The 11,682-nt window shown below is 41.3% G+C and overlaps 1 protein-coding gene across 1 annotated transcript; it reads right to left on the bottom strand.

Moving 5' to 3' along the window:
* Positions 1-42: 42 nt before the first annotated feature.
* Positions 43-10,329, bottom strand: cdc5l (CDC5 cell division cycle 5-like (S. pombe)). The gene is made up of 19 exons (XM_028603140.1): positions 10,103-10,329; positions 8,097-8,200; positions 7,530-7,691; positions 7,211-7,338; positions 6,771-6,870; positions 6,526-6,652; positions 6,319-6,410; positions 6,018-6,162; positions 5,726-5,917; positions 3,785-3,933; positions 3,509-3,680; positions 3,067-3,231; positions 2,779-2,859; positions 2,177-2,428; positions 1,875-1,982; positions 1,694-1,783; positions 1,415-1,546; positions 955-1,035; positions 43-450 (listed from the first exon to the last, which is right to left on the bottom strand). Exons 1-19 carry the CDS (start codon positions 10,145-10,147, stop codon positions 337-339), a joined length of 2,439 nt encoding a protein of 812 aa, XP_028458941.1. The 5' UTR covers positions 10,148-10,329; the 3' UTR covers positions 43-336.
* Between the last annotated feature and the right edge of the window lie 1,353 nt (positions 10,330-11,682).

Raw genomic sequence — 11,682 nt, 5'->3', positions numbered from 1 at the left:
CTTGGGTAAAATCTAATCCTCATCTAAAAAAAAACTTCAATGTTGTCATTGGAAAAAAAGCTTTATTGGTCACTAATACAGAAAGACTACTGAGCATGCTCAAAACTCAGCTTGTGACAACATAGCAACATGAGACGGGGCTTATCTCTGAAATTACCGCAAATGTTGAAAAAAAAAGTCAGAATGGTTCACAATACGACAACGCAGAAGGCGGAGGAGCATGAAAACTTGTTTGTATTTCTCAGAGCAGCTGTTAGCTTGATATCCATGTCTCCATGGTGAGTATTTAAGTGTGTGTAGCATGGGTGTATGAATGATTTAGCATTTTTGTGTGGCTCAGTATTTCTGAGCACTGTTGAGCAGTGCCTCCCTCTCCATCAGCAGCTCCCCATATCTCTGCTGAAGTTCTCGTTCTCTCTCCATCTGTCTCTCCACGTCCTCCCGCAGGGCCTAAAACACACACAGAAAGATGATATCAAACAGTCAGGCTAAAAAAATCATCTCACACCAACATCCAGAGCTTAGATTTTGTCATCTATAGACTGGGAATGAGGTCAGACACATTGTCATCTACTGGTGGTTTTCATATTTGGGCTACTCAGCCTTCCACACCTTTAATCCTCACAAGCTATAGATCTTTAACAGAATATTCTACAGGGAAAAAAAATGTATCTTATGAATTAATTGTTCAGTCTATAATTAGTCGGCATGAGTCGGAGATTTAATTTAAAATGATATGAAAACAATTTTGAACATCTGAGAAGCTGGAATCAACAGTTGTTAAATACTTTTAGCTTGATAAATGATTAATCAATTATCCAAATTGACAGATTGATTGTTTCAACACTAAAATATTGTAAGCTTTATGGTTAATGTGATCAGAGTTAAGGATGTTGGAAACAGCCAATTGAATATACACTTGTACAGTAATCACATGTGTGTCAAATGTATTACCTCTTTTCTCCTGGGAATCGCAGTATCCTCTTGTTTCTTCAGCTGATTGAAGGTCTGGAGCTCTGTGGCTGACTGCTCCACCTGGCGGATACCATGAGTATAACAATATTATAACAAAAATATTCCATTAATACAATACGCAATTATAATTTCCAAGAATGACAGTGTTTAGGACGCAGTTATAGTCTGCAGGAGACCCGACTAAAAAGTAGGTAATTTATCAGTTCACTCAATTTTGGGTGAATATTTAATATTTACAGATGCATCTTTTAGCTAGTTCTTCACTAATAAACCCTGTTAAATGACAATAAAGACAAGGCGTTAATGTCTGGAGTGGAGGAAAAAAAAAAACTCAACAAATCCATTCTGATTAAATATGACTCAATTACGCTAAGAATTTAAGGGGGACTAATATTAAAGTATATCCTGGCAGATTTAAAACTCTTGTCATGTTCAGTACCTGTTCCCAGAGTTCATTGTGCTGCTTCAGGAGCCCCAGGGCTCTGGACTGAAAGCCTCCCAGCAGGATTTTGAGTTTCTTCTCCAGCTTCGCTGCTCTCCGGGCCTCTGCGGTCATGTGGCCACGGTTCACCTGGAGGCAGACAGACACACGGACCACAGAATTTAGATCAGAGTTTTAATGCAGCAATTCATAAAGATGTGAAAAGAAGAAGAAGAAAAAACGACCAATTCAGGGTCAAGTTGTATTAACTTCCCATGCGTCTGTGTGCTTTCTCACCTCTAGTTTTTTCTCCAGGCTCTCGATACGGTCTTTCTTTGATGCCAGGTTGGCTCTGGTGTACCTGTTCTGAGTGGGTAGATATAAAACCTGCAGAAAGAGAGAGGCAGACCAGACAATTCAACAGCTGCTGATTTTATGGGAGGATGAAGGAAGTCTTCTTAAGGGCTAGATGACCTACCTGTCCGTAGCATTCCTCCCACACCTGGCTGTAGGCCTCCATGCTGAGATCCCCGTGGCCCATTCCTGCCTTCACCACCTCCATTTCCGCTGCCAGTGCTGCCTTTGCCTGTTAATTAACACACCACGCGGGTGCGCAACATCATTTATAACCGAATATCTGCGTACAAGTTGTACTGCAACGAGACATCCATCACTGTCGATGTCTCGTATGCATACCACGTTTTTATGACCAAACAAGCAGTCGATTAATATGTTTGACTCATGAAGTGAAAACAACAGTGTTGGCGACGTGTGCGTTACCTGCTCCATCTCCTCGGTGCTGATTGGCTTGTAGGAGTGCGATTCCAGGTACGTTATATGCGAAGCGTTGTTAGATGTAGAGGTGGGGCCTCTGGTTTTGCCGCGCTGCAGTTGACTGGCTGCGTTGGCCGATGGGTGGTGCAGGCAGTCGTAATGCAGCATGGTAATCATTTCCTGTTTGATCAGCTCCTCGGCCAGCTGGAAGTCCAAGAGAGGCTCCATGGAGGCGGGACGGAGGACGGATTCGTTTACCTGCAGGAGACAGACGGCAACCAGCTGAAATCATCCTGCTAATACAAATAATACTACTCATCATCATCCTCCTGGATTATCCAAACAACAATAATAAAACAAACCCAATGACTTACACTTTATGAAGATAAATTACAGGTTTTGAAAGAGTTTAACTGAAGTTAAGAGTGAGATTGGTTTTACAGCTGACACTTAAGGGGTCAGAAAAACACCTGAGAATCTCTTTAATCATCATCTGATTAATGTCTTTGCATTTTGGAACTTGAGTTTACACAAGAAAGTGTGTAAGGGTCAGTGGTGTTAACATTGTCAACTTGATCAAACCCCCAGAAAGTGAGTGCGTTTGTTACCTCAGTGGGTCTGGGGAGACTCCTCTGAACAGCAGTGTGTCGCAGCTTCAGCTCCTTCTCTCTTTCTGCATCCCGTATAGCCTGGCGCGCGCACACACACACACACACACACACACACACACACACACACACACACAGTGAACATTTGTTCAACTAGCTTTATTTGAATTACAGGTATACAAACACGTGGGTTTATGTCATTCAGATGAGGTTAGGCACTCACAGAAAGCCTGTTATCCCCTAACCCAAACCCTAAAGTGCCACAGCGTTGTGTATGTGCGCGCATACCTGCTTGCGAGCCTCGACTTCTGCAGAGTCCTCTATAAATCCCGACTCTGCCTCCGTTTCTTCCAGTTCCATCTCTGCGTTTTCCGGAAGAACAATCTCAAAGTCGTTCTTGGGAACAGGAAGCGACATCAGGCCCTGCTTCAGCTGCTGCAGGCTTTCCCTTTGCTGTGTGAGAGAGGATAGTGAAAGCACTTGATCAGTTTTCTTATTTTACTTACAAAATGTACAACCAGAATGTGACAGTGATGTCCTTCACAATATTTCATGTTTTTGTTAAAAAAAAAAGAGTAAATTGACAAAGCAGCAGCGTCTTTTGTTTTGAACATTTACAACTTACTGCACAGCATCAGAAAACGTTACAGTTGAAATTCCATATATTCAGAAGTAAGTGTGAGTTGTGTATTTACAGTTTTACATGTGTGTGCAAGGAGTGTGTCATTACCATGTGTTTAGAGTACGCGGGGTCAGCCAGCTGCTCCTCACTGTTGATGTTCAGTTTGTCTCTCAGCGGAGTGCGCAGAGGGGTCAAACCTGGGGTCACTGGACCGCGCGGGGTCAGCGCTCCTACAGCTTGAGGGGTCATGCCGTCCTGCTCCTGACCCTGTCCTGGAGTTCTGTTAGAGACGCCATCACATTGGGAATGTTACCATCTACAGTACCAGCTGCTTTGTCCTTTAAATGCAACATTTTATCGGTTCAGAGCGGAGAGTGTTGTTACCTGAACGGTGTACTGAGAACTGTGTTGGGGGTTTGGACCTGCTGTCGCTGAGGCGTCACTCCACTGAAGTCACTCTCGTGCAGCGGAGTGTTGAGGCCTCCCTTAAGAGGGGTGTCGATGTTGGTCAGAGCCATCAGGTTCTGGGCTTCCTGAAAACACAGACGGACACAGATAGAAAACCTTAAAGAACGTTTATTTAAAGATGGAGGGTATCAGGCATATTTCAGACATTTGTATTCGTATGTAGAGATGCACCGATAGACCGACCGGTGACCCAAATTGGGCGGTTTCCACGTGCTCGGTCATGACCGGCAGGTCAGTCTGACATATGCCGATTTCATGCCGGTCAATTCTACAATTAACTGACAACATAAGTTATTCGAGTTACAGTGCTCAAGGACGCACGCGACAGTGTAATGGCAAAATTACATTTAAGCACAATTCCTTATATTTTTATGTTTTATTTCTACTTTACTGCTCTCACAAATGCTGAAAGAGTTTATCTCATTTTCCACATGTAGATTTTGATTCTAACTTTGTGAGACATCCAGTCTGGAACATTATGTGAGCCTGAACCGATAAAGGTACAAGGTCACCCTAAAACTATCTCTAGTTTTCTCATGCCAGTTTAGATGTAACTGGGGGGGTGACAGTCGTACAGGGAGGAGGAGGTGAGATGGCTCCGAGATGTCTCTTGTATTCATCTGATTGTCTTCATGTGTATCAGACTGCCTGTCAAAATTGTAGCGTCATAATAATCCAAGTGCGTGTGTGTTGTCACTCTGAAGATGCATATAAGCCTAGTGTTCTTGTGCACTCATTGGAGAAACTGACTCCACACTGGGCTGCGGCCTTTTGTGAAATCATGTTGATCCTATATTTGCAAATATATCTTTTTTAATAAAATACAAAAACATACATAAAAATAGGCGACAGCACGCAGTCTCTTTTTCTTTTCTCTCCCCTTTTCCGCCGTGTGTGGCGTGTACCCGCTCGCGGTGTGAAGCGCATGTCCGTGCTATTCTCGCACATGTAGGGAACCTGGTGAATTAACCTGCAACATGTCAGCTGTTTGGAAATTCTTCAGCGCGTGTGCAGAAGATAACAAGTTTGCAATATGCAACACCAGTTCCCACACCAGGAGTAATTTATATAGTTCTATTTTATAATAATCCATTATCTGTTCAAAAAATGTTCTATGTTCTGTGCAAAATGTTCTATTAAAAAAAAGATAAAATAAATATTTGCGTGTGCTGTAAAGTGGTTAGAAAAAAATGAAATCGGAATCGGCTAAAATCGGTATCGGCTGGCCTAACCTCAAAGAAAATCAGAATTGGCCTAGAAAGTTGTAATCGGTGCATCTCTATTCGTATACAATAAAGCAGTTCAGAAAACAAAGAACAAAAATCAAAAGATTAGAGATCTAGAAGTGCTGTTTGGATTGTTTGGATAATGGACGGCTCTAATTAATGCATTTATTTTTTGTTTAAATGTCTGGTCATTTCCATGTCCTTGTGCCCCCTTGAAAATGAGATGGTTCATCTCGAAGGCTCTATCTTCAACTCAAATTTTGAAATAAAATCAGTCGATACTAAAAAATAAGATACACATTTTTTTGAGTTGTGACAGAGATACCTTTGTTTTACAGAATAGCCTACATTTATACTGATTCTGCCTACATGAGCTGTACATACACATAGCTCACATTGTAACTGTAAGTTTAGATCTTATTGATTAATGACAGGTTAGCTTAGCATAACACAATTCAAATTCAATTTATGAAACATCAGATAAAAAACAATGCACTCAAAACATCTGAAGTATCCCTTTAAAGTGCTGGTTATTTGACTAGAAACACTTTTGCTTGAGAATCTAAAGACTTCAGTGTGTGTGGCATGTCAAGTCTTTAAATAAGTGCTTGTGTGTGTGTGTGTCCGTTACCTGCAGTATCCTGTCCTGGGCAGCAGGGGTGCGGGGGGTACGAAGCCCCGTGGACATGGCGTTGGTGACGCTGTACTCTGACAGGAGGGCAGAGGAGGCCGAGTTCCCGCTTTCGCTCTCCTCGGCAGCTTGACGGGCGACCTCGCTGGCGACACCCAATTTGACGACTTCCTCCAGTTCAGCATCACTGATCTATAAAGAAGATCAAATGAAATATGAATAAACACGGCGTGGTGTTTGAACCAACAACACTGTTGAGAGCCTGCTGATTTACAAGACATCACAGTAGTACCTGTGGTGTAGGTAACACCAATTTGGAGCGTTTCTTGGTGAACTCAGCCACTCCGCTGGTCTGCAGGATGGCCGATGGGAGATCACTCTCTTTCTTCTTCTTAATCTTCTGTTTATCTTTCTTTCTGTCCCTCTCCTCTTGTTCACTACCCACAAACACGAAATGATTTATAAATGAAAACCATGATTTAATTGGGTGTGTCCCATTGTATTTACTGTACTTTTGCATTTGTGTAAGCCTCGTGTGTGTTCCTGTGTCATCCAAACTGTGTGTATAAAATATGGCGTATACTGTTACTGACTTGCGTAGTTCTCCGTCCAAGTGCTGTTGTCTGAGTCGTTTGAAGTTTGGCTCCAGAGGGTTGTACTGCTCCATGCTGGTGTCATAGAAACCCTTAAAGTGAACACAATTAACAATTAATAAATAACAAACTTAAGCCGAGCCCAAACGCTGTCCTGGAGTTGTGATTTCGGTTTAAAATGGACAGAAACAATCCAACAATGATTACCGATGCCGGTTTCTTTTCAAATGGGATTTCAGCGTTGTAGTCTACTCCTCTCTTCTTCTTCCTCTTCTTCTGAACATCGATTCCTGCCGCTCTGAGCTCTCTGCGCTTCTGCAGAGCAGCCAACCGCCTGCAGCAGAAAGTGAGGGACACATTAAGTTATATAATTATTTACAACTAAGAACATCAGGCATTACAAATTGATGTTAAATTTAAGTTAAACATGTAAGTATGTGTGTGTATCTGACCTGGCTTCCTCCAGCTGTTTCTCTCTAGCCTTCCTCTTGGCTTTCTTGCCCTGGGTATTGGCCAGTCGAGCCCTGGCCTCTGACAGCATCTCCAGCTCATCTGCAGACAGTGACACAGACAGACACTCGCAATTAATTGATTTTGTTAGGACGATGTATGAGGCTGTTAAGTTTAAAATGCTTCCTCCTACAGACACAAACAGAAGAAGTTGGATTTTATTTATTTGAAATGATACAATCTTCCAGATGGTGACTGCAGCAAGAATAGCTACTAAATTCTTCTTAAGGGAAATGAAAACTATAACAATCTCTACAAGAAATGTAAAAGACAAGAAAAGCACATAAGTAGAAATGTTGTCCCTTGAAACGGATAAAGTTCCAACAAAAGTTTCTGGAAAAAGTCCAGTCCCTCCATCGTTGTCTGAGGTGTGTTGACATACCTTCGTCCATGTCCACAGGGTCGGGTCTGGCAGGTTTAGTTTCAGGATTAGGGTCGATCTCTCCTGGTTTTAACTTCCTGGGGTCGTCTCCCACTTCTTCCTCATTGTCTCTTTGTGCTGCCTTGTCTCTAAACACACACACGTGTATAAATATACATACATTATTAATCAACAACAATTGCAACAATCTTAATACACTTAATTAAAATGCAACGTATCCTACAATGTCAAGGTCAAGGGTCTGGGAGAGTCTAATATTAGTACAATATAATTATAAATGTGAAGCATATATAGAGTATAAAAGTGTTTAAAATCGTACAGCAGGTATTCATAGTGTTCCAGGCACTGGGCAGCAGTGCGTCCTATGATAGGTGCAATGGTCCTCCACTGAGTGGGCATCAGCTTGGCCAAATGAAGCAACTTCTCCTCCTCTTCTCTGGACCATTCTGTTTTCTTGATGCTGGGGTCCAACCACTCGTACCTGCAGATAGACACACAACCCAAGGTGTAGAACCGTTATTTAAACAGGAAATCTAATTAGGATGAAATATCTCTTTTGCCGGGGAGACTTCAGAACAGCAGAGAACATAAGTACAGAGATAGGATGCACAACAAAACAGCCAGTTACAACAATTACATCAGAAACATTCACAGACATCTTAAAAGTTCAAAAATTACCGGTTAAAATTCATCCAATGGGAGTTTTACAATCCTTTGTAGTTAATTCCATTAATATAGTGTGTTCCCAAGAGCAGGGCTGTTAATACAGATAATATGTACTTCTACAAGTCCTGCCATCACCTTGAAAATTGCAATGCCTTAGGCCTTTCTCTTAAAACCAAGAGCGCCATCACTACCAATCACATGTATTTGTATCAAGACTCACCATCTTGCTTTACACTGTTTGGCAGACTTGCGGTGCAGCAGGGAGGCAATACGAGACCACTGGTTCTTCCCATATTTCATCACCGCTGCCTTGAGGATCTCATCCTGGAAAAATGGGCAGATTAGAAAAGTGACATTTAACATTTATAACACACTTTGTTGATCACAATGATCAACAACAAATACCGTCCAGTATCACCACAATACAAGAGGCTCTTCCTGCCAGCTGCCATCTCCCTGTACAACCAGGCTGTATCGACAGGGGGGTCAGGACGTGAAGCTTTGCCCTAACGGACTGGACCGATACAAACACTCTCACCCTGGACTAATAACGGTATATAGAATTAGAATAAAATTATATTGATATATTTTCAAACCAGACATGAGTTGAAACAATTCCGTTTTAATATAGTTTGATGTTGCATTACATGACCCATTTCTTACTTAAAGTGCAGTCATAACAGGTTCCAACAATAAGGATGCTCCAGAGCCAGTTAATACAATCAGCCAGTTGCCCGATCAGGCCAGAGCTTTAAAAAGTGAGTGAGCGAGCGGTGTGTGTCTGCTCTATCCTCCGAGACTTCCCTCTACTCTCAGTGCAAAGACAGACAGACGTGCTTGTTTACTTCATAAATGAAATTGCACTCAATCCTAAAACAACATACGAGGTGAAACACAAAATAACATTCATTGTGTCTTACGAGACAAAAACATGACTGGATTAAGAAAGTCAACTTGTGTTATAAAAGCAACGTAGCTCCTTTGGGGAATAGCTCAGTGTGTATCCAGAGAGAGAGCCAGCGAGAGTTGGTGGATACGCTCAGAGCAGACAGCTGTTGGCTATTGAAGCAGCGGAACATTTAACAGTCAAGTTGTAATAGTACAGCGTAGGTTTCAATGTTAAGCAGGAGAGGAAAACCTGTTATTGTACTCAAGTCAGTTATTGTTAGAGAAAACAACTGGATAAGCATTCACAGAGACAGGTCTGTTTTTATTTAATACAGGCTATTTATTTGAGATAATTTTTCATTTACAAATATTGCAACTGTATATTTTCAAACAGGGAAGTAAACAATGTATTTGCATTTTATTTGATTAAAGTCTGTTTTAAGTGCTTGTGACATTTCACGTGGCTTTGACTTATAACTTAACATTTAGCCCACTTTGTAGAAAATACTGATATACAGTATATTGCCATTCAGCCTAAAAAAACCGACATGATTTGTGGTACATATCACCCATCCCTATTTTGTATCTTGTTGTCTGCACCGTATGTTCATTCATTCAGGACCAGGTTAAAACAATGACAATAAAGTCTCTCTTTTCTTACCTTTCATCCTCTTTCAATTATCTGATCCACTGCTGCCCTATAACTTTACAGTATACTTTGCATTTAATTTGACACTAGTTGCACTATGTGCCCACGTATTCAAGTTATTGTTGATAAGTATTGTGTAGATTTGATACATTGCGTATTGTTGAACAGTTTGATTTGCTCTTTTGATTTTATCTTTGTCTCGTTTGCATTAAGCTGTTGTAACAGTGGCCCGCTGTGATTAGTAAACTACGCACTCATCCATCTATATTTATTTGCCTATACATACATCCATCTTCGCCCTATCCATCTAACGTAATCCATCATCTATCTATATATCTTTCTATCCCTCTATCTTTATGACACATTAATATTGCTAACAAGCAGCCTTACTGCTAATCTCACTTAATGTTAGCTTACTTGATCACATTTGCAAACTCTTGCAGGCTGCAGTCATGCTTGCTAATGCTGTAGCCATGTTTTCTGACAAAATACGTTACAAGTTACACAATATCACACAAGCAGTGACGTTAGTAAACTTTTTCGACATAGTTGGCAGCCACACAAATAAACTAAACTTGCTACACGGGATAAATCCTGTTAAATGAGCAGCTAGCTTCGTGCTAACTCCGACTCGCGTTTCTATTAGTGGTTAGCATTATGCTAACGTAGCTAGCCATGTAAACACGTACCTCCGTGTTGCGCCAGACGCCTCCTTTAATCATAATTCGCGGCATCTTGGCGGCTTGTTGCTCTCTCCTTCTTCAGTAAAACTGTTACGACTGTTTCTCAAGCAGTTATGGAGAAAGTTCACAATTTACACTCAAACTAAATACAATGCAAGGGAGCAACGAACGTGCATCACACACCACACCGGAAACTTGTATGTGTGGGTCCGCCGAACTGTATTGTGGGTATTATTGTACAGGTGTTGCGTCGAAATCGTCCCCCTCCAGCGATTAGTGTTTCTCCTTTACCACATCCTGAGCCTACAGTCGTATTCTGCCATGCTTAAACCATAGAGTGTAAATAGTAACAGTTTATGGCTTAAATTAAACCTTACTTTTAACCGAACTGTTAACCCAGGCCCGAGTAACCGTTCTGGGGACACTACTCGAACGGGAAACTTATTTTGCCATTACACCAGAGACGAATCTTTGCTTGCACTAATTAAAATCAATCTGTAGGCCTACTTCGTTTTCAAGCTTTATTTAAATGCAAATATAGAGAGTGCTACACCTGCAAATGTACAAACCAGATAGTGAATTACAAAAACGTTGAAAAATATTAGGATTAGTGTATGCACAATCATGATATAATTATAAGAAACAGGCCAAACTCATAGTTTAATAGTGGCATATGCTACTGATTGTGTTGTTGTAGCCTACTAGTAATAATATACAGGGCTTAGCCTAACTATGGCCATTTAACATATTGTTTATATAATTATCCTAATGTAATATTCAATAGCACTCATTAGGACACATTTATGTTATTCATAGCCTATAGGTTATTCAGCATAATTTGTTAAATGTAATAGCACCCCCATGTGGTTGGGGGATACCAGCACTTGCAGATAATGTATTTGCTTGGACCTACGCAGGATAAAAAAAATGCCAGATACACAGAATATTTACACCAAAGATGGGCATCATGTGCCTTGGACTGCTGAGTCTGCAGACTCTACCTGCTGTCACCACATGCTGGCACTCCATACTTAAACAATCACATTATTTGGTTACCAAAGGCACAAGAGCAACCCTAAACTCCCCATCTATACAGGCTAACCCTAAACCCCATTTAAATGGTATCAAAAAGTGAATGGAATTGGGCGCCTGGTTAGCTCACCTGGTGGAGCGGGCACCCATGTGTAGAGATTTACTCCTCGACGTGGCGGCCGGGTTCGGACCTGCGGCCCTTTGCTGCATGTCATTCCTCCTCTCTCTCCCCTTTCATGTCTAAGCTGTCCTATAGAAATAAAGGCCTAAAATGCCAAAAAAAAAAAATAAAAAATAAAAAAGGGAATGGAATAAGTCTTTTTAGGGGTTAAAAAATATTGAAATGTTGTTTATTTTGTCCCAAATTCAAGCATTGATTTTGTCCAGACTGATTTAGTTTTGGAACCATCATTGCTGTAGAATGACATCATAGCCTGCCAGTTGTTGCCTTAAACAAAGTGCGTTCAGTGCTACAGTCATGCTGTGACCTTGGCGTTACAACCAGTCATTGCTTTATACCCGCAAGCAAGGTCCAACCACATACTTATAGCGAT

The sequence above is a fragment of the Perca flavescens genome, chromosome 17 (assembly GCF_004354835.1).
Source record: "Perca flavescens isolate YP-PL-M2 chromosome 17, PFLA_1.0, whole genome shotgun sequence".
NCBI lineage: Eukaryota > Metazoa > Chordata > Actinopteri > Perciformes > Percidae > Perca > Perca flavescens.
The sequence above is the reverse complement of the archived record's forward strand: the minus strand, read 5'-3'. Positions and strand labels throughout refer to the sequence as shown.

Coding starts and splice junctions, on each gene's coding strand:
- cdc5l (XM_028603140.1), bottom strand. CDS start 10,147: ATGCCGCGAATTATGATTAAAGGAGGCGTCTGGCGCAACACGGAG. Junction 3,934..5,725: donor CCCAGGACAGGATACTGCAG/GTAACGGACACA, acceptor CTGTGTTTTCAG/GAAGCCCAGAACCTGATGGC. Junction 451..954: donor CGATTCCCAGGAGAAAAGAG/GTAATACATTTG, acceptor TGTGTGTTTTAG/GCCCTGCGGGAGGACGTGGA.